Source organism: Stegodyphus dumicola, chromosome 1 (assembly GCF_044657685.1).
Source record: "Stegodyphus dumicola isolate Sdum_Otavi_A_Nest chromosome 1, ASM4465768v1".
NCBI classification, from domain to species: Eukaryota; Metazoa; Arthropoda; class Arachnida; order Araneae; family Eresidae; genus Stegodyphus; species Stegodyphus dumicola.
This window is the reverse complement of record NC_140768.1, coordinates 19,977,923-20,002,191: the sequence shown is the minus strand read 5'-3', so window position 1 is coordinate 20,002,191 and position 24,269 is coordinate 19,977,923. Positions and strand designations below refer to the sequence as shown.

Below are 24,269 nucleotides of genomic sequence, written 5' to 3'. Positions count from 1 at the left end.
TTTCCTTCTTCTGTGATCTGATATGTAAGAATAATCTGCAGCTGTAACAACAGATATTTTGAAACGAACCAGTCGTTTATTATGTCCGTATTGCAAGTTGATAAGGAGATACTTTTTATCTTAGAAATGTTGATATTTATAGATAGAGATAAATAAAAATGAAAAAGAAAATTTTCTCTATTATGGCAGACTAGAGTTATCTGCTCAAAGGGAGGAATTCGTTGAAGGCTTTCAGAGGGAAACTGGCCCCTATTTACATTACATGTGGGGGGGAAAAATATAAAAATTCTGTTATACTGCCGGAAGTGGAATCAAAAGTTGCAAATGTTTCACGCCATAACCACGTGGCTTGTGGTATTTCAAATTAAAACAGAGATTAAAAATTTAAAAAAAAAATTTTAAAAAACGTTAAATTTGCCTACCTGCGTTTTTGTGGGTTCTTTGCGAGAGCCACTAAGCGATCTTTATCTTTAATTTAATCCTTCAAATAACGTCAGTCCAAATTATCAATATATCTTTTGCACAAAATACGTTTTAATGAATGAAACATACATTAATGTTAACGGTTGCATTAGTTATATAAGTATTAAGAATGCTTAAATGAATTTAACAGTAATCAAGCATTGCGCAGCGTACGAATCTCTACGTTCCATCAACGATCTCGAGCCATCTGCCACGTGAGATCGTAGTTGAAATGCATCACTTTGTTGCGAAAACGTCACAGATGAGACACTTTGAATCGCAACATCCTTCGGCAAGGGAAGGACAATTGCTGGAATTTTCCTTACAGCATTCTTGTTCCACTGGATACGATAGATGAATTGGTCTTTTAATCAGTTACCGTTAGACAGATGAGTAGCAAAGGTTCTCACCTTACCATCTCGTTTTGGAAAGATTTTCGTTATGATACATAACAGTTCCTTCCTTCAACGATGTCGGTTTTTACAAATTTGGAATGATGAGCAGATTTCAAATTCACCAAATAATCTTCCTCCGTTTTTTCCAGGTTCACACTGTCAGTATTTGTTGGTGTTTAAATCGACGTGTAAGACTCTTCTTTGTCGAAAGGCAACTTAGAACTCTCCTGTGGCAATGATAGTAACCGTCTTCGTATTAAAAACTGTCCAGGAATGAATAATTCTATCGGTGTATATAAATGTTAAAGTTCTATAAAACTGAATATAGCTTCCGCTTGTATTACTATTGTCTCTAATTCCCTGAATGTCAAGGATGATTTGGATTTTCTTCAAAAGAGTTTTTAGAAAATGAACCATATGCTTCCAGAATCCTCTCCAATAAGGTGCATTCTCAATAATAAATTTCCATTTGACTCCTTGTTTAGAGAATTTGTCTTGAATTTTATTATCCTTCATCCAACTGGACCGATAAATCTTATTTTTTCTGCGCTGTTTTAAAGGTTTTTGCATTGTCTGTACAGATTACTTTACGAAATCTCTTCTCGCTACGAATTGCCTAAGTGCAAGCAAGAATATTTCTGTTGGCAGATCTGCCGTCAGTTCTAAATGCGCTGCTTTAATTAGAGCACATGTAAACTGTAAAATGTATGCCTTGGATAATTCTCTTCCATCTTGATGTATTGTGGGCCGCCATAGTCTATCCCCGTATTTTTAAACGGGAAAACTACTCGGTATCTCTCTGGTGGGAAGGATGCCATATCTTGCATCATACGTTTCGTACGAAATAGTATTTTACAGACATTGCAATTGTACAAAACAGTTAGTTTTCCTACCAAACTTCAGTGGCCAAAATTTCTCCTTGATTTGATTTAAAGTGTCTGCGCCGGCTAACCGGTATAGAGGTTAACGTCACTGATTGCCGTGACGAAGGGCCCGGGTTGGAATCCGGGAGAAGGCGTGGATGTTTGTAAATATATAGTTAATATGCGGCGAGCCGAAAGTCCTCTCGTGTGGTTTGGTAGAAGGGGTGAAATATAAAACTCTTCTATGTTTCATAACATAATTTACTCATAAAATTTTAAATTGAATCTGTACATGTAAAATATCTGAGATGGATTCGGCAACAACTTTATTAATTTATTATTATTTTCCAAAAATATAAAAATACGGAGCCCTTAAACATTGCCTAATTTTGCCTATCTATATCCACTTCACAGGTCAGGGCCTTCAAAACGCGAGAAGTTAGCGCGCGCAGTGCAAAGTAACTTAAGAAAGGAAGGCGCATTTCCAAGCATTCTTCTGCAAGCGAGATTGTACTTGCCGTGTGGCTGCAAGAAAACATCAGGACACCTTTACACTTGGTAGAATGACTGGCAAGCTTGAAGAGAGACGTAGTTTGACATCTGTTGTCCAAAGCGTTTGGAATTGATAAAATTTTTGCTTGAATTGATAAAAGTTTAGAAAGCCTTTCAAACGATAAATAGAGCTGTAAGAAAGGTTAGGATTGGTCGCTCAAGTAAAACAAGGGTGGCTGATAGTCAATATCTCACTGCAGGTGTAAAGAGATCAAATCCAGACAGATGGCAACTTTGTTCAGCACTTGCTCACTGCAATCGGACGAGATGTATCCCAGGTTACTGTGGTCAGAGGACTGCATAAAGGGAGCCTAATTGCCCGCTGCATACTATTGACAGCAACCCCTACATGCCACTTTTTACAGTGGTGTAGAGAACACAAAGATTGGGCACTTCATCAAAGGAGGTCACGTCGTCTTTACCGATGATAGTCGTTTCAGTCTGACAAACCATTCTCAGCGTATCTTTATATGGAGAGAGTTACTCATGCTGTTGAGTAGGAAAATAAAGACATCCAGGCAATGGATTGGGCAACGTGCACCCCTGATTTAAATTCAATTGAATTTGTGTAGGATACTTTGGGGAGACGCCTGGCGACACGACCTCACCCTCTGGAGAACACCAGATAAAGGAAACAGTTTCTCCTTTATAAATGAGAATTCTTACCCCAACAGCTGTTACATAATTTGTTGTTGAATATTCACAGAAGGTGCAACTCAACCATTTCAATTAGGGATGTCATATCCTTTACTAAGGCTCTTTTGTTTGCTGTTCTTCCTCTTGGCCAGACAATTTTTGTACCATCGCCATTTTGTCAATGCCTTTTCCTATTCGTTCCGTATTGTACGCGTCATATTCATTTTTTTGCTATTCTACTTCCTTCTTCTTTACGTACTACATTGTACATTTGTAGTATGAATTTCATGTCTCCTGGTTGACTTTTTTACTGAATTATGGCCCAGATCAGAAAGGTTGTTTAAGTTTTGCACACTAATGTTGAATGAAATGATGGGAATTTTATCGAAGAAAAAAAAATTATCAGTTCCTATTTATCGAGGAAAACCACAAACCACAAAATGGTAGTTTGTGAGTTTCAAAAGACGGCGTTGTGCAATGTAAAATATTGGTATATACAAATGTCGTAACCATAGTAATCCTGTGCTCACACAGCAAACCTATAAAGATGCGAGAGGCGAATCGCAGTCATACTCGTTTCCAAGTCGAGGAAGATGATGTAGACTCTCCCGGAGCGTGCTTTACTGGTGAAATCGTTTTACCAAAACAGAGACTTTGCTACCAAAACCTTGCGGGAAAATTCGGTCTTTGAAGCGGTTACAAAAAAGTATACTCACAAATCAAGGACTAACAAACATGATTAGGAAATTTGAAGCAACAGGAACATTGGGGATTCAGCCAGGAAGGAGATCAAAGTTTGTTGCAACACAGGTAATGAATGATGTAGCGACGCAAGTCGAGGAAGACAGACCTCAAACCATCGGTAGCACTAGTGTTCGGCATATTGCAGCATTTGTTGACCGACCTCGTTCCACAGTTCATGAAATTCTTCATAAGGTTTTACGCTACTATACATATAAACGCTCGCTAGTGCAACAGCTCTTACCAGCTGATCTGGATAGTCGACAAAATTTTGCGTTGCGGTTTCTTGCGCGAGTTGAGCTCCAGGATGAATGGCTATAGAATATTTTGTGGACCGAAGAGGCCCACTTTATATGGAAGGTGCGGTTAACACGCATGTTTGCCGTATTTGGGCTACTACAAACCCACATCAATTTCTACAAATTCCATTACACTCTTCGCATGTAATGCTTTGGTGTGGCTTTACTGCAACGTTCATTGTCGGTCGGTTTTTTTTTCCGAAGAGCACAGCGCCGTAGGGCCTGTGACATGCACCGCTATTGATCAATTATGCGCTTCATTATTAGAGCAACCCGTTATTTCGGCTCTTCAGGCAAGGCGATGTGATACTACTACACTATTTATGCAGGGTGGTGCTCCTCCACATATCGCCCGTTGTGTGAAACAAGTGCCCCTACGCCATTTCGGTGACGACAGAATCATCAGCCGGCAATTTCCTACAGCTTGGCCTCCTAGATCCCCCGACATGAATCCTTCCCTCTTTTGGTTGTGGAGTTACTTCAAGGCTGGGGCCTTCTGTGATACTATTACATCTCTATCCGACCTTAAAGAAAGCATAGAATGTCATGTGCGTAACATTTTCCAGTTCACGTTGCTTTCAATAGTCGAACATGCAATTGTACGCTTCCAGACGGTAGTAGATAGTTGTGGATATCATATCGAGCCTGTTTTGTAAACATTTGTAGATTATTTATATGTTTTCAATAACGCTATAACACTCCACCTAGGGGTGGTTTTCGAAACTCTTGTTCCCCCGTCGATAAAATGCCCATCATTTCATTCTGCCATTATCCAATTTTCATGCAATTCCGCTGTATAGTTTTTGCTACAGACTGCTCCCAAATTTCAAGTTTGATTATGGACACCTTGTATATCTCTAACATCTTCCCTAGAAATCCAAATTTAAAGGGGTCCAACTGGTATTTTTTGCATTCATTCTCGAAACCAAAATAAAACATAACAGTTGGAAAACTAGTTTTGTCATCAAGTTCAGGTCTGTCGGTATAGACAACAAAATCTTTGTTATGATGTTTATGTCTGTCAAACGAAAGGAAGTTTACAGATATTATTGTGCAATTGTTTTCAATAGCTACTAATTCTAAAAAGTAAGTACTGCAAATATACTTAGTTAATTGGCATAACAAAGCACGCGAGGGCTATCAGTCCAGGGGAAGAAACCCCTTTGTGGAGGAACTGGCTTCCATTCGTGTTACAAATGGTGAAAAAACAAGAAAACACCTATTCAACTATCGTGTTCGCTAGCAGAATATAATGGTGGCAAAATGTGAAAGCTCTGATAGGCAGAATTTAAGAGAGGAAACACATCGTGGCAGATAAGTATGAATAAATCATTGGTATGTCAATCATCCTTTAAAATTTTACGGAAGAAAACTATGCATCAATTAACCCTGTAACATATAAGAGTTTTATGATTCAACCTCTTTTCTGTTAAACTGGAAACACGAGTTGCAACAGTAAAGGATTTTTACATTATAAAATGAATCTGTATTCGCTGATAAAGGAAGAAATTTGTAATCATTTGATTTTTTAATATTTAATTAAATAATGCTTTAGTATTTCTTCTTACCTCTACCAGGAAACGAGGATTTTAATCAGCATTTTAGTAGAAGCTGTCTGTTTGTTTGTGCCTGCTCAGGGGATAGGATAGCAATGTGTGCGGATGTGTTTTGGGGTGGTTTCTCAATTTGTCTATTAACGTTTTTATTCGGAAGTTAAGAAAGTTCGGAATTTTTATTTATTTAGTTAGTTGTTTTATAAACACTGATGAGCATTTTTTTCTCCGTTAGTTGCAGAAAAAGATAATCTTTCGTTCATGTCTTTGTTCCTACCAAGAATCTAAAATATGCTTTTACGGTTATAATCTGAAATCCTGTGATCAAGGTTCGATGCTTTTCTTCCTTCTCCTTCATTTATATTAGCTTTTACGGCCTATCATATATGATCTTAGTATGTTTTTTAACTTTTTGTGTGCGGAGTTTCTTTTTGCATAATGTCCGTACGCGCGCTGTTGGAGCTTTGTTTATATTTCCTCATGCCTTCCACTTGATAAGATACCGCAGTTCATTGAACTTTAGTACTTTATGCAAGAAAGAGAGCAGGAGAATTTATTTCTCCTTGAAATTAGGAATGCGTACGAAGATGAAGCGAATTTTTCTGTTGCTTATTCATTTATTTTTGTTATAAATTTCAGTACATAGATTTAGAAATTTTATCTCCCACACAAAAATGATTGCTTGTTCTGTAAATATTAGGCTGACGCTTTACCCCAAATCGAACATAGTTGAAAGTTTCGAAATATTTTAGAAAGTAACTTATTTGAGATATAATAAGTTTTTTTAATTTAAATTTTGAAGAGGTTCACGCCCTATAAATTCAAGCCTAAAAGCTGTCTAACTGAATCTATGTTATCAAGGTAATTTTGAATCAATAGGTCTCAAATGGTGAACAAATACCTACAATACGCACAAGATATAAATATAAATATGCATAAATAAAAACAAATGAATACCGAATAATATCACAAAGTAAATATAAAAATCAGACTTCCAAGTGTTACGAATTTGGTATTTAAAAAGCTAATGTTAGTTCAATCATAAATTAAATGGTTTTATTTCCCGCGCAGTGCAGCGCGTGACGAATATTAAAAGAAAGCTAAGCCAGAAAATTGAAAATGCAAGAGCGCGTGCATTAAACATTTAATAAATATCTCTTTTTGATTTCGAGAAAGTACTAGAAAATCCTCGCGCGTGATTTTAAAATCTTATAAAAGGAGGAAAACGTCTCAGTTCGTTGTAGAGTAATCACCAGCTTAGAAGCATTTGAGGGAATTTCTCTATGTTTACGATTTCTTTTCACTTTTTCAACACACAGGTTCCCCTGTTTACAGCAACAGAGCTCGGAGTCAGTACTTGGGTGGGTGACCACCCACGTGACTGGCCTCGACGTATCATCTTTCTTCAACTAGTGAAGATACATCACAGCTTGTACGGCGGCCAGATGCTTGAACCCTCCTTATCCAAAGTCTTACTTGACCAACTCACGTGCATTAGCACATGTTCCTGCTTCACCTTTGTCGGTGCGGTGTAAATCACCTTAATTTTTAATTCTTCCCAACGCCTTAGGGCATATCTCCAACAGAGACGGTTAAAGTAGCAGAGGCTACTAAGTGCCACCTAACCATTCACTCGATTTCGATTTCAGTTCGTTGTAGTTACTTAGTTTGTTTTTTAGAAAACTGCTCCTGTTGACTGTAGCGAATTCGCAGAATAGCTTTCTTTAGCTGTTTTGAACGTTTGAGTAGTTAGAAGATAACTACTGTGATATATTGTGATACTGCACGATTATTTGAGGACATTTAATCATATTTGTTGTGATAATAATAAATTTTTGTTCATTTTTCTTCGGACTTGTGCATTCATTTCGTAACGAACCCGTACGCACGCAACACATGATTACATTTGGATTGAGAATGGACATTGGCCTTTTTTTATTAGTATCCTTCTTATAATCGTAATTATAAATTGGGAGTTCAGAGTTACTTATAGTACGTAAACAAATATTGTGAACTCGCTAATTATACTATAGAAAGGATCCTATGAATATGTCTCATGATGGAGAACCAAGCATACTGTTTGTATTCTGTGTTTGGATTATGTTTCATGATAGAGAACCAAGCATAATGCAAGTATTCTGTTCCCTTTCATTTATTTATGTATTTATTTATGCTTTTCTGCCCTAGTTTAAAGTTAGCTTCCTAACTAGATTTTAAACTGGACTCCCAGTTCTCCCCTTTTTTCTCTTGGCTATGCCGGCGCTTTTAGCTAGCTCTTGCATACTTAAAAGAGTTTTTCAGAGCGCCACACTCCTTATCAGAGGTTCTTTTAGTTTCGTTTTTTATTCTGATAAGAAACAAATATTCAGGAATGCTCAGTTACTGGAATAAAACATGCTCTTTTCTTATTTGTTTCAGTTACTAAGCGTTTTCAGCACATCACTCAGCGTTTCCAGCACATTACTATATATTTACAGCATCACAATAGGGCTTTCATTATTAGGTGATAAGTCACATGAGATTTCCCAGTTTTTGACACATAGTTCACTAGACATTAAGATACATTCATGCTTAGGTTACTTCATGCATCTCTTTTATCTTCTTCCCTCTTTCTATTTGACTTTTCTTAGCATTTAAGCTTGATTTTAGCCCTACGGGCGTTACAGGCATGAAGACCCAGCAGATGCAAAACAAGACATCTGCCTGTCTGTCTGTTTGAGTTGGAAAGCATGGCGGAATCGCATGTGAGTAAATTTATTTACGTGGTCATTATATTTTTTTATTTGCTCTATTTTGTATGGATTTATTATTAATACCTAGCCCAAATATTTACCAATGTCTTTCTTTTAACCATTAGGCTCTGAAAGAGATACCTTTTGCTGTTCAGTCTGGAAAGCTAGGTATACGAAAACAAGTATTCCTGCAGCTTGAAGAAGTTACTAAAAAAAGTATTAAATTTTCTTCTTCATTTATAGTTTGGTTTCGAAATTCAAAATATGGAAAATAAGATTTGCTAATAACATATGATATTTTCCTAAGATTATAAATATATGATCTGTCGAAATCACGAGGTTGTTAAATAATATTTTAATTTGAAACTTTATTTCATAGATTTTTATGTATTATTTACGTCAGTAAAGTCTAAATAGTTTAAACTAAATCTGTAATAGAACGTTATGTTAAAATTGTATTCTGTTTATCATAAAAATGCTATTTTGGTTGTTTTATTTGATTAGTAGTAGAATATTTGGTGCTAGTTTTTAGTATTTTATAATTTTAAAATGTAATTGAATTCAAAGAAAACTGTTACGAAGAATTACATGTGAAATATAGGATTGTTTTATTTAAATTATAAAAAAGCCGGGTTTTTGGTATGAACTCTCATGCATTTTAAATAGTCTTGTTTAAAGGGTTTTTTACTGTTTGCATTATAATAAGGAGTCAGTGACTAAATTTTGTATAAGAATCCCATCCTTAATGCATGTAGATTTTACATATTTTAATGGAATAGCAATAGGGAATAGAAAACATTTTTCATAATGCAAATTTTTTCAAATTTCTTTTTTAACAAATCATCTACATTCTATTTCCATTTACAGTGCTTTGATTAACAGTTGCACTTTTGTAATAGGTTAGCAATTATGTGTAGGCAAAAGGTGAAATGATGAGCAAAAAAGGTCAGAATGGGAGCTGTGCATTTCAGAACGTACACAAGAAATGTTGATCTTTTATACTGTTATCAACTGGCAGTTATTGAAATTTCTTTATTTCAATTTTAAGAACTTTTTTTTTTTTTTTTTTTTTTTTGTTATTAAACAGTGAACAACCATAGTACTTAATCGAAGTAAATCCTAACAATGACGGAGAAATACAAAAATTTTGAGTATACTGAGATTTTTTGAAATATTGAGTATTTTTGTAGTATTATAGAAAGCTGTTTTATAATTTTAAAAAAGAAAAGTGCCAAAGGTTTTGAACATTGTATGTACTAGTGAACTTAATAACAAAGAAATGTGGTGAAAACTGGTATTAATCAGCGTATTAAAATCAAGGAAGTATTTCAAGGGAACGTTGACATTATATTTGAAGGAAACCTTATAGTAATATGATCCATAACATTTCAAGGAAAGATGCATTAAACTGGAAAAAGTTAACATTTTAGGTGCATTAAATTGAAAGAACTAAAAATTATTTAAAATTTGGTTGAAGACATGCTGATAGGACCCAGCTCCAGCAATGTTGGCATTCACAGTGATCAATGTAAATTAAAGGTATTAATGTTTTAAAGTGAAGTGAATCTTTATTAAATTGCCATTAGTGAAAACATCTAAGCTAATGGAGATAAATGTTTTACATCTTTTCAGATAATTAAATCGACATGAAAATATTTCAGTGCTTTTTCTGAATTTGTGCAGGTCTCTGATTTTTTTTAATCATAATAACATTTACTAAATTTACATAATTCTCTAATTTTTTCTAACTTAAATTTGGAGAGTTGATAGTGCTCATATTGCCATCTGCTATTTTTTTCTTACAGCTAATGAAGTAAAAATGTTTTTATATTTTAATTACTTGCTTCCAATTTGGATTATCCTTTAATAAGGAAATGAACTGTGATCTTATTACATTATCTGCTTATTGTGCAGAAGTTGCATTTAGCTTATTACAAAATGTACTATCTGTGCCTTTAGAATCGACATCCAGATATGTGAGAGATTGAAGGGAAAGTCTCTCAATCTGTAATAATTTTAATTTTGTAGTATATGAGTAGTGGATTTATATTGAATTGTTTAATTCTTTATTTCAGATGCTCAACCCCATGCAATTAAAGGTATTTGTAAATTGTTGCAAATCACATTGCCTCGTTATGCAGATCGAAAATCTACCCAAATTGTTGACAATTATGTCAAAACATTGGTTCAGAGCCAACCATCCAGTATATCCTACATGATCAAGACGATTGCTGATGTTGCTGAAACTTACAAAAATGTACACTCAACGTAAGTATTTTGATTTATTATCTTGTCGTATTACGGTTGTCTGAAATCATATTTCCTGGAAAAAACATATTTAATTGAATTCCACAATAATAACATTAACATTATTTTATAAAACTTACAAGGTTATTTGAGTAAAGACAGTATCCTGTAGCACCTTCTTTATTTTTTATCACTGTTGCAATACTGTTAGGCATGTTATAAATAAGAGACTAGCAGGAAGTTTGAGAAATCTGTACATCTGACAGGTTTTATTGCTTCAATAAGTGCCATAGCATCAGATTGGTACTTTTCTATAATTTTATTTTCTCCACTACACGACTAATTCCCGACAGAATTCAAATCTGGGCTATCTGGTTAATCAAGCAATCAAATTTTTTTATGGCGTCAGGTAGTTGTGCAATGTTTGGTTGATCTTTACATTATGGTAACGTGGCGTTTTTTGGCGAAAATTTGGCGACCAACTCTCCTACAGCAACTCTCTATTTTTTTTTTTTTTCCCGCCGCCATTTTCTCTTCACGAAGTAAAGACATGTTTCTTTTCTTTTTATCTACTGAACACTTCTTCCAACAATCTACTAGCCGAATTACACTTATGCTAGAAATTTTATCTAACAAAACTGCTTAATCATGACAAATATTCACTGCAAAATTGGGAAAAAGTGCACAATACCATACTCCTTACGCGTTTTTCAAAATAACACATACACATAAACCATGTACACGCCGACTTATTTTTACTTAAAAAACATCCCAGAATTGCACAAAAATGGCATTGCGCACACTCTTCACTATATCTATGTACACTGCTTTTTTCTCATAAATTAGAAAAATTTCACGAAAATACATGACAATTTTCTCAATCTTTAAACCCGGTAAAAAGAACATATATGAAATTACCTGATCGCGAAAAAGTATTTACCCTTTCCAAATATGAACATTTCCACATATAAAATAAATAAAATATCCAAAAACTTTTACCTCTCTAAATCATCTATTATATTATAAACGTCACCAACGAATTCATACCGCAACCATTACAAATACTTAGTGTCAGATATTTAAATTATTTCCATGCACGTTTACTTCAACTGAAACGTATACCAAATTCCTACAAACATAAAATTCACAAAATAACTATCATTTAATTAAAATATAATTAAATTCAAAAACACTACTTAAAATATAAATGAGCACATACATTAAATTAATAAAATTACCTTACAATCCTAATTACTTTAAACTAAATCATTGCTAATAACAATTTTCCCAATAATACCAAATTCCTTTACTTCCACCTTACATTTAGAACAATGCATAAAAATAATATCCTCAAATAATTAAAAATACTAACTTACCTCATCTTCTTCAGAATCTTGATTACGTGTCCGATAAACTTTTCTTTAGTTATGGCCATGGGATCTAAAAATTCACGAACACTGTTTCACATGACACAGAATAAACCAAATACAAAATTTCCAGATTTTTTCCCGTTTTTCCCCCTTTTCCGATTAAAGAACCATAATTCGTCCATTAATATCACATGACATATCCCATGATCTCTCATTTCCCTCACACAAAATAATGCGTAATCGGAACTGAGTACTGCTCACATTATTACCAAAGTCCCAGGTAGTAACCTTTATCGCCTCCAAAATGTCGCCAAACTACCAGTTACCATATTGTAAAGATCAACCCAATGTTTAATGTGTGCCCTATTTCACTATTGTGCACATTAAATATTATATATATTACATGATATATTATTATTACAAGTTCATTTTTTCCCATAGAACTGATATTGTTAGGATTGCTGCCATATAGTTCTATTTCGTACCAACTGTTATATTTGGCACTAAGTGACAACCTGTTAATAGAAAAGTACCTACACTAATGATTTTGAGAAATATAACATTTTTCAGGATGTTTTATTTTTGTATGAGCATATTAGGGCATAATTAAAAATTTTATATTGAACTTATATAAAATTTTACTTTTACAGAAAGGCGGTTGCACATATTTGTTATGCTGCACTAAGTTGGTCTTGCCACGTAGCTGAAGCTATTTTTGGTGGAACTGAAAGTGGTACTCAGGAGACTCAACTATTAGTAACTATTACATTCTTTTTCTTTTTGAAGTTTTTTGCATTAATTAAAAACTATTTGATGATAATTAAATGTAATTCTAGTCATTAAGTTTAATAATTAATGAAAAATAATTTAAAATTGAGTTGTATTTAAAATGTAAAATGGTCTCTATGTATGTATATAAAAGTAATCTTCAACCTTATTGATGTATCCTTGTTGTTGTCATATATCAGAATGTCACACTTCCAAGTTTTTTTATTAGTTTGTATTTTATTTGATCTAAGTGGTATATTTTGTATGTTAGGCAAAACTGAAAACAGAAATTTTTTATTTTAATATGTAATGGTAGATAAGATTTATATATTTACTAAATGAATTATTTATATATTTATCAATGTATGAATACTTATTGTATTTAACAAGTATAATTAAAAACATTTCTAATAATTTCTTTTCACTTGCATGATGCCCAACTTTTTTAGTCCTTTTGTAATTGTTTTTTTAGTTGTTTGTAATGAGCATTTGATACAATTTGAGATTCTCAACTTGAGGTCGAACCATTCCTCTCCTAAGATTGTGAATACCTATCAGGTTTAATTATATTAAAAATAAGTTGTTAAACATTCTTCATCATATTCCACCAATTTTAAGACAATTTTCCAGTGTAAGAATCTTTAAAAATTGGGTGCATTTTGGAATTAAGAGAATCATAGAATAACTTTTTAATTTATACCTTTACCATCCACCATTAATTATATTAAAAAGTTAGGAAATGTTATTTATCATATTTTATTGATTCTAAAACAATTTTACATTATAAACATATTTAAAAATATGGTACACCTTAGAATCATTGGTATCATAAAAATATCTTTATATATTATGCCTTAGTAAGTCAGGTGCAATATTTGTTATAATGATATTTCATGAATCTGACTCCAATACCTTAGTAAAGCTAAGAAATACCTTTATTTTCACTGTTGAATAGCCATTTCTTGAATACTGACATTACCCTCATAGTGAATCAGTCAGTGCAAATGAATGCAGTCATGAATGGAAATAACACATTATGAAATGGAACTTTAAAAGTAGTAAAATGAATCATTTTAAATAGCACGAACATCTGTTGTGTTGAATTGGTGATGCTATTTGTATCAATATTTTATTACTTCCTTCCCCTGGATGAAGTTCATCAGAAATAAAAGGTTTAGTCATATGTAAAGTAAAAGACAATCTCCAACTAGCCTTTTTTTTTTTTTTTTTTTTTTCTGCCTGGGAAGTAAATTCATGAGGTGAATACTCCACTTGCCTTTTTAATACTCTTCAGTGTTCCTTCTCCAGCAAAGATTTCTGACCTGGCCACTGCTTATGTTTTTGTTCTGATCAGGGGAACTGTACAGTCAACAAGCCCCACAGTGAGCTAAACTGCTTCCACTTTTCTTTTCCTTACATTCAAAATGACAAACATATTCTCAGTCTCTCTGTCTGTGTAACTTTTGAAGAAAAGTTAATTAAAAACACCCCTATTAAATGTTTGGTTTCTTAGAAAATTAAAATTCCACCCAATCCAAGGTTTAATTTATTTAATTCCCTTTAATCAGTTCACCATTCTGAAAATCACAAACATTTCATGCCATTTTACTCCTCTAAAGATAAGGGGCCCACTAGTGGCCAAGCGGTAACATCGCTGAACGCTGGTAGTTCGGTCTGAGGTTCAAATACCGCGAACGGGCTCGCTGCGTGGGCGTTTATGTGGTTTTCCTCATGTGTAACGTGTATATGAGCCAGTTTTCCTTAGAAAGTCCTCCACGATGGCATCCCTTCCCTTAGGCAGATAGCCTTAGTGTGCTTTGCCGCATTCTCAATACACCAAACACCTCTAAAGATAAACTTTTTCTGTCCAAAATTGGCCTCAGAGTATTCTTTCCCCCCTTTTACCAGCTGTGAAAACCTATTTAAAAGTTCTATTCAACTCAGATTGAACTGCATACGTGTCAGACTGAAGGATGCTGAATAATGACCTCCTAACGAGAGTCGTAAAACACAGTCTGGTGTATCCTTTAGAGCAGATATTTTCCTCTTTAAACTAACTTCTTGAACCTAATCCCAAATCTATTGCAATCTACTAGTGTAAATGTAATTTTTAATTGTAAAGTAAAAATAAGTACATTAGCTAGTATAGCCTATTTCAAATATCCTTGAATTTTGTTTTATTTTCTTGATGCACTGTAACAAAAATAGTGATCTAATTATTTTCAGTACATTTTTATATAGTTAAATAAAAGATTTATTTTCGTTCTGTGAAAAAATCTTTCTTTAGCTGGGGTTTGTAACGTCCTTAAGAGTCTTTAAAAGTCCTTAGATTTTTTTTAATCAATTTTTGGTCTTTACAATTTCTTAATTTTTGCCAAAATCAGCAGAAGGTCCTTAATTTTAATCATCTGAAATTTGTCTGTTTTTACGACTGCCATTTTGAGTGTGAATTAGCATTTTGGAGGAATATTTTTGGCGATTCACTGCCGTATATATGGTTATCTTTTGAATGGGTTCATGAGTTATAATTTGTTTCTATTTCTAATATAAATGATGGGATACTCGAGTTTCTAAGCAAGAAGTGAAACATAAGCATTTCAAAATTAATTTTTTCTATAAAGAGCTCTTAAACAACTTTTGGGGATGTGAATTCTTTTATTAAACGGTTCTAAATTTCGCGACTTATCAACATTTTGTTGATTTTAAGATTAGTTTCTATAGAAACTTTTTAATTCCGAGATCTGAGAATTTTTCGATGATTTTTTTTTAAAACATCATAACATTGATAAATTTCATTAAAATAATGGTAATACAGTACAAAGTCTGTAATCCAGACATCCATAATCCGGATCTGTAATCCGGACCTCAAAGCTACAAACTTTATGCGCATGCGCATAATGCGTTTATGCATGCATGTTTAATGTATAACAGATGATATAAGCTAGGCTAAAATTATCTAAGGCATTTCAGTTAATGTTGCAGATTGTGCTGTTCTTTAATCTTCTAATTGGATGTGGCTTATTATTTTTTTCCAGACTGTTAGAACAATTTTATAAAAATTAAGTTTGAACTTTCGATTATGTCAAAAAGAGTTTCCAATTCTGGAGCTGCCAAAGGATCTACAAAGGGAAAGCATGTTTTGATGTCCATTAAACAAAAAGTGGAATTACTGCAAAAAATGGATAAAGGCCTATCCGTCTCAAAATTATGCGAGAAGTATGGCATTGGAAAGTCCACTATATATGACACAAGGAAAAGGAACTTTTTGAATTTTTTGTGGAAGCATCTTAAACAACTTACATTGAAAAAAATGTTTAATAAAGTAAACAAACAAATATTAAGCTTTTTTTTTTTTTTTGATACCCTTTAGATCATAATTGTTCTTTATTTCATATTTTTAATTGTATCATTTCTGCATGCCATCTTACCAGATTTAAATTGATCTATAATCCGGAAAAACCCCTAATCCGGAATCGCCCAAGTCCGGATTATGGACTTTGTATTGTATATTGAAATAATATGTAAAAAATAACATTAAAATAAAACATTTTTATTTTTCACGCTCATATTTCAAAGTTTAAGTTTGGCAACTTATTATACAATATTTTGAATCTGAAAAATAAACAAGGTATTATGCTGTAAAGCATAATTTATGAAACAGCTCTTAGCAAAAGCAAAGTTAGCTATGTAATTAACTAAAAAATCTTGTTTTTAATTTTTCATAGTAAGAGTTATACCCATGTAATTGTTTTGGAATATTCAAAATTCTCAGAATATGTATCAGTTTTCTCTATAAAATTAATTTAATACTTTTTCCCAAAATATTTCTGGCTTTTTGCTGTTACAGCAATGGTAGGGATATTTATTTTTATTTTAAATTTTTTTTTTATGATTTTATACATTGTAGCTGGGGAAGTTTAGAAGGATTTGAAGGCAAGATTTATAGACCCATGATTCTAGAAGATTTGAGAAATATGTGACAAAATGAAAAATGTCTCCATGGTATCAACACATAATGTATGCATTTTACAGAAAGTTTGTAATGAATTTCTTACTTTTTGGAGAACGACTGGAAGAACAATGAAAAGATAATACTTGAATGTTTCTGATATTAGAATCTTTATCTTAACATGTTTATCTTCCCTTCATTTTCTCTACTTTTTGCTAGACACAGGCATGGAAAATATCAAAAATGCTTCTAATCTTATCACATGGGCAGGCATTATAGAAAGGAATTTTTTTATTAATAAAGAAATAGAAAACTTAAAATTTAAAAGATTCATCTAATATTTCTTAATGCATCATACACATAGCTGGCAATAGGCATTTTCCCACTTGATGCAGTCTCTGTGGATCCTAAATTCTGCTGCATAGTGCCTTTCTAAATTCTGCTTCCAATGCCTGCTCTAAATTCTAAAAGTTTTGCCATTTTTAGATTTTGTTGTTTGGTGTGTCACTAAATTTTAGAAATTCAGCCACATCAGCTCTGTAACCGGCCTTTACTATATATTTTTCATATTTCTTCTGAATGTTCGAAATATTACTAAAGAAATAAAATTAGCTGCTTTTTCTGTACATTTTAAATGCATTTAGTGTTTTTTAGAATAACAGAAATCCTTAATTAAATCCAAAAATTCTAAAATGAAAAGGAAAAGTGTTGAAGGAAGAAAATTATTCCTCAAAGATATGTGCAGTTATTATTATGCAAATTACCCAATTGTTTATGATTTCAGCCTTTACTATAATTTCCCATTTCTATTTCCTCATATGATAGAGTTATTGAGCCAGATTAAATTAAACTGTATAACCTTTGACCACTAATCCACATTATTAGTTTGAGTTTGGCTGTTCTTGTTTAATTATGTCACCGTGAGCTGCAACTGATTTTGTTAGCATCAGAACATGGCTTTATGTTCTATGTTATTTTTAAATAAGAGGTTTATTTAAACCTTTGTCTGATATTGTAGTTAATTTCAGACATAGCGATAATATGCTTCATGTCTATCGGGGGTTTTGGACTATTTAACTTTTACCTGACCCATTAAACCCTCAAATGATATTGTGGAGAGGTTGACATGTTAGTAGATAAAGCAGGCAGAAGCTAGCGAGAGCATTGGTTTGCATATTGAGACAAATCTCTAATTGTTAGAAAAGATGCTTAAAGAGAAGGAATTTTTTTAAAAAGTATTTTAGTTTCTGCCTTATGTATGAAGTAATTACTGTTACATTTAAGGTTTTAGTTACCTTAAATGTAACAATAATTACTTCAATTAGTCATTCATATTTTAATGAACAGCCACTATCTAAAGGTTTATTTTATAAGGTAACAATGAGTTAAAGTAACTGCATTTTATATAATACTTCTTTTTCTGCGTTAAAAATTAAATTCCACGATTAGCAAATTTGCTAATGCTCATGCAAAGGTTTTTTAAATTAACGAAAAATTATCAAGATTAAACCTGTCGAAAAGTGGTCATGCATGTTAAGAAAAACAAACATGAAGCCATTAAAATGCATAGAAATATTACATGAAATCAGATACATACTAGCGAGCTTCTTTTCTGTATAAATAACAGTTTTCTTAAATTTTTTAAACAAATGGTTTACTCGTCACCACTCGTTTAACATTCAGAACTCGCTAAATTTTTTAATTCGATGAAACAGCAACTTTATACTAAAACCAGTATCGCCTTTTTCTAGTTTCGTGTCAACCGAAATAGAATCAGATCATAGTAGTCATATCTTATGAATTATACCAAAGGCTCGTTGTCAAAAGAAGGATAATGCACACAATGCCAAGCGAAAATTAGGTTTGTATGAATGATGAATGAAACGAAAAATAAATGCAAATGTCTTCTTTCTGCCTGACCATAATTCATATTTTGAGAACCCACCAAAACTGTAGGATTAAAGATTTAACAAGGCTATACTTTTAACTTCCAAAATATTACTCATATGCCTATTTAAACCTAACATTTCCACTTAATTTAAATTCCTTAATGCTATTGTTTTCAACTCTGTATACAAGATCCTCATCATGTAACATTTTCTATGCATTCGCATTATGACAGTTTTTTACTGGCTGAATCCCTACCAATTTATTTATAGGAGAACTTATTATTTTAGTTAGCCCTACCAAAAAGTTCTGCGAGTAGTGCTATGCAGTATCGTAGTTCTTATTTCTGAATGCAAATCCTAAATTGCAAATTTTAATTTAAAATTTTTAATCTATTAGTATGTAAAGTATATCATTTCAGAAACACCAAATCAATGTTAATAAATAATTTAGAGCACTATTATGTATAACCTGATAGATATTGAAATGTTACTTAGTATATAAGGTTGGGCGGGTAATTTGTAGTTTAAAATGTCAGGTAGTTTATGTTAAAGGTAAGATATACTGCTGTCCCTTTTCTTTTCTTAAGATGCTTGAGAGTGGAAGTAAGATGAAATGATATTGTGGAAGTAAATTGAAAATAGATATAATTTTTTAAACTGAAATATTATAAATTTATTTACAAGCAGTCATGTAATTTTAGATATATGATTATCATATTTGTCAATCTTTCTTTCATTGACCCGCCTTTTTTTTTCTGAAGTTATCCAGCCAAGCTGTTTTGATGTATTCCATCACAGGAGCTCAGAGTAATTTTCTGAATCGAAAAGCTTTTAAATGTCTGACAAATTTATGGAAAAAGGTAATTATCTGTTCTTAAATAATAAATGTAAATTGAATATTGTTCTGAAAATACAAAAATACAAGTAGCGTACTTTAATTGTTGACTAAATATATATTTTAAAGTTACAGGTAATTTTTAGCAATAATTTGACATCAAAATATTATTCCATCTAATGACAAATTCCAGAATTATATTTAAGAAATAAATTTAAAATGTATGTAAGAAAATTTCAAATACATTTGTGAAACATTTATAATTATGTGAAACACTGTAGCATTTATAAATTGGTGCAGTGGTATTTGTACGTTATCAGAGGTGGTGTGTGTATCAGTTTAAGCAGAAGATGCCTAATTTTCAACCATAATCCGGCTAAGCTGTTTTAAAACATAATTGTTCTTTCTCTTATTTCTGAAATAGCTAATAATTTTTATATAGCGTGCCTTAATATTTCATTGTTTGCATAGACTTGATGTCTTATATTGCCTGCACTTTTTCTAAATTACCTGCCGAAAGGGAAAAAAAAAAGGTAATTGGGATTAACCCATTCAAGACCAAAGTTGCATAGGCGCAACGCAACATTTCCACACTTACCAGCCCGGTGGCACATATATGCAGAGCTGCAATCAATCTTTTCAGCCCAGCACCATGCATGCATAACTTGAAAACAGAACGATTTTTTAAAATTTTTAAATGAAGACTACTTTGAACACACCTAAAATTTTGTAAGTATAACTTTTAAAACCTATGTGTATGTCAAAACTTTCAGAGTGACTCTCGTGTGCTAAAAATATTTTCATGTATCATATAAATTATGGCAACTCATTGCTTATCAATGTAATAAAATAGGCTATTTAAAACAGTTTACTTTTTAATGATATTGTGATGTTTGGGGCAATCATTTTTATTAACATTCATACCATTAATAAATTGAATAAAATTTGTGTAATGCTCTATGTTTTTAGCAAAAGTTATTGATTAATAAACTTCTGTGTCAGTGTATAGCTTAGAATCAACTGTATACTTCTTTTCTGTAATATTACTGTAGTGGTAGATTGTTTTTGTTTGATGTTGAACTTTAAAAGCAAATTAATTGGAACATAAACATAAGGTTTTTTTATTAATAATTGAGTATTATTCAAAATATATTTATGGGTGTCTGGTGATTTTGGGGGTTATATGTATACTTTTATTTTGGCATTTTCTTGCGGCGATTTTTGCTGCACAAACTTGGTATCCATGTACACATCGACCTGTTTTCACTTAGAAAAATCAGAAAATTGCACTGTGCGCTCCCGTGACTTTGTCCATGTACACATCCATCTATTTTCGCTGAACAATTCAAAGAAGCATCCAATTCTACACTAGAGCTAAACAAAAAAATATATAATCTCAATAATCTCAATAAACTACATTTTAAATCAAACCATGAAATAACAAAAAAGGAAATTCATTTTAGCATTACACAAAAGAAATATCCATTTACCTTATTAAGAAATTTATGTGTCTTCAGTCAAACAAAATTCCTTAATAGCATCCAAAAACTTCCTAAAATTATCTGAACTAGAATCTGTATACTACATAAATTAACAAAAATAAGAGTAAGACTTATCCTCCGACATTTGACCATACACATTTCCTTTGTACAAACAGGACACTTATAATGGCTACTAAGTAAACCTTTCATTTACACAGCAGTCAGTTGATGCTTTTTATCCCCTTTTGTTCCAAATCATACTGAAACTTCAAATTAATCTTACCACATTTAGCCATTTTACTGTGTAAACCACAAAATAACCACCATACTTCCTAACACATAAACAAGCCCTTAATCATTTCCCATCATTCAAATTCACTGCAATCACGCAACCAACTACTTCATAATAGGATTTCCATGACATTCAACTACTCAAGTTACCATAAATTAAACAACTTGGTGATAAATAAAACAACAACTTAGTGATAATTGAAGGGGCACCCTTAAATATACTATAACCAAATAGAGATAATGCTAATTAATAAAAAAAAAGCTGGTTTAAAAATTTATTTTCACACAGCTAGCTTGGCTGTAAAAGTAAAACTTGTGTAATTTGTATAATAAACTATTTAAATATGTTGCATATATTAGCCTTATTTGTATGTGTGTTCTGTACAGTAATATACAGGGGTTGGACAAAAATATGGAAACACCTATAAAAACATGTTTCTTTGCTTAATATGGTGTAGGAAACCAGTTGGCATCCAAAACAGCTTGAAGTCTTCTCGGAATGGATAAATACAGTTCATGTATGTTTGCCAAGGGAATATTATACCATTCTTCCTGCAAAACGGTGGCAAGTTCAGATAACGATGTTGGCGGTGGATAACGAGAACACACTTTCCGTTCCAATGTAGACCACAAAGGTTCGATAATATTCAGGTCTGGTGACTGTTGTGGCCAGGGGAGATGGGACAACTCATCCTCGTGCTCAGAAAACCAATCCTGGACAATGTGAGCTGTGTGAACTGGGGCTTTGTCGTCTTGGAAGACACCACCACCATCGGGGAACAAAGTTTGTGCCATGGGATGAACTTGATCGGCCAAAATGTTCACATAAGTCTTGGCAGTCATGTGCCCTGACACAGTTATCATGGGGCTAGCAGAGAACCACGATATGGCTGCCCAAACCATAACAGAACTGCCGCCATGTTTCACTCTTGGCAACAAGCAGTCTGTATTATAGGCTTGAGATGGCGTTCTCCAGACGTAAACTCGGCCAGAAGTGGGAAACAATGTGAAAGAAGACTCGTCAGACCATATTACTCGCTTCCACTGCTCTATAGTCCAGGCTTTATGACTTAAAAACCACCTTTTCCTGTTACGGGCATTAGCATCACTGATGAGTGGCTTCTCAATTGCAGCACGGCCAGGAATTCCCTGTTTATGAAGCTCCCTTCTAATTGTTTTGGTACTCACAGGGTTCGGTAACACAACATTCATTTCAGCAGAAACTTTTGCAGCTGTGGTCTTCTTATTTTTCGTCACAATTGCCCTTAATGATCGTCTGTCACGATCACTCAGGACACACTTTCGTCCACGCTGTGATTTAGCAGATGATGTTTTTCCGCTTTTCAAATATGCGGAATAAATCTTCGATACAGTACCTCTTGAAACACTAAACACCTCGGCTACCTTGCTTACGGAAGCACCTACCATACGTGCTCCAACAATTTGCCCACGTTCGAAGTCTGTTAACTCTGACATAATGCAATGACAACCTCACATAACAGTACTCCGACAAACAACTGAACTGTTTAGCACATTTACGAAGTTGTATAGGTGGTGTCAGTAGTCAAAACTGCTAGTGCCACCTACATATTTCATTAAAATCAATCTCTCTTTTCAAACATGCATTTCACAAGGTGTTTCCATATTTTTGTCCATCCACTGTATTTTTAAAATCTTATGAGCAAAATGTTAAAATGTGTAAGGGTATTTGTATTTTGTTTACATATGTAACATTTAACTGATTTTTCCTTTTCTTTTAGAATTCAAAAACTGTGGAAGAGTATATTGCATGTTTAAAGAATTTACCAGAAAATTTATCATCTGTAGTCTTTGTTGGATTTTTTGGAAAATATTTGGTAGAAGCAAAGTTGAAACAGAGTTTACTTAATATGAAGGTTAGATTTCTGTTTTCTAGCCTTTTTTTTTTTTTTTTTTTTTTTCAAGTTTCTCTGTTTATAAGAAGTTGAACATGCATATGAAAGTATACTTGAACTGTAAATAGGACTTGTGATTTTTTGCCAAACTAGTTAAAATCACCTGTTAAATTAGTTAAAATTGGCATGACAGAATCTCTGAAAACTGATTGAAATGCAATAAGTATTTTAGTACTTACAGCTCTGCAGTCAGTTTTCATTTGTATTATTATATTATGTGGTGGATAATTTTAAAGCAAAACAATCATTGCAAACTACATTGTTTTTATGTAGCAAACTACATAGTTTTTAATATTTATTTAGAAGACATAACAGAGATGAAAGTTACGCATTCAAATTCAACCTGATCTTTTCTGGGATGTAGTATACAACAGCTTTCAAAATCCTAGGACTTTCTTGATTATTTAGAATAAATAAAAAGTTGGAGAATATTCTTTCAAGCTCAACATAGGCAGGGAAAACAAAAATTTTTTGAAAGAATTCAGGGAAAATCGGAACTTTTTCTCCAAAAAGTCAGGAAATTACAGATTAGTCCTCCCAAATAATACAAATTTTGTGATTACCAATTACAATAATACCCCTCTTAAAACAAAAGCAAATAAACTATTAGTTATATTACTAGTTATCTTGGTTTTCCTGAATAAAAATAACTGTTACTTTAATCAGTATGCAATAATAAAAAAAAGAAAATTGTCCTACCAAATAAGCCAGTAAAAGCTAGACTATCTGACATTCAACTATTTGGTAAGCTCAAATAACCAGAATATTTTAAAATTTTAGGGGTTCCCCCCCCCCTTCAAAAAATTAGGCAGAGATTTGTGATGCCATTATAGAGCTTATTATACTATTAACACATATATAATGCTTCCAAACAGTGTGATTCAGCACTTGTAATGGATCAGCCTGAAATCACTACACAATCATAAGAACCTCACCTTAGTTTTATGTAAAACTGCTTCTTGTTAGCTTTTGTAAAGAAGGATATAAGTTCTGCTTTTTATGGCATTATATATATAAAAAAAATATTTATATTTGTGATACAGGGCAGCATGCGGTAGAGTATTTCAAAATTATAAGATACTTAATAAAGGCACAGTATTGTGACTTTATTTGAAATTATTTGGAAATGTATAAATGGTGGTGATTTAAAGTGAAAAATTAAATTCTTTTTATGTACTGTATCTGTAATTTACATTATTTTGTTAAATAAATTTATTAAATTATTTAACTAAATAAAAATGATTATTATTTAACTAAATAAAATTATTTTAA

General features: G+C 32.6%; 1 protein-coding gene across 1 annotated transcript in view; it reads left to right on the top strand.

Annotated features, from left to right (window-relative positions):
* The first annotated feature begins 8,189 nt into the window (after window positions 1-8,189).
* The window catches only part of l(3)80Fj (lethal (3) 80Fj), a 160,260-nt gene continuing 144,180 nt past the window's right edge, over window positions 8,190-24,269 (top strand). The window contains exons 1-6 of the mRNA XM_085813394.1: window positions 8,190-8,245; window positions 8,359-8,449; window positions 10,309-10,501; window positions 12,501-12,606; window positions 19,218-19,316; window positions 22,824-22,958. Coding sequence (XP_085669520.1) covers window positions 8,231-8,245; window positions 8,359-8,449; window positions 10,309-10,501; window positions 12,501-12,606; window positions 19,218-19,316; window positions 22,824-22,958 — 639 coding nt within the window. The 5' untranslated portion in view covers window positions 8,190-8,230. The remainder of the gene's footprint in view (window positions 8,246-8,358; window positions 8,450-10,308; window positions 10,502-12,500; window positions 12,607-19,217; window positions 19,317-22,823; window positions 22,959-24,269) is intronic.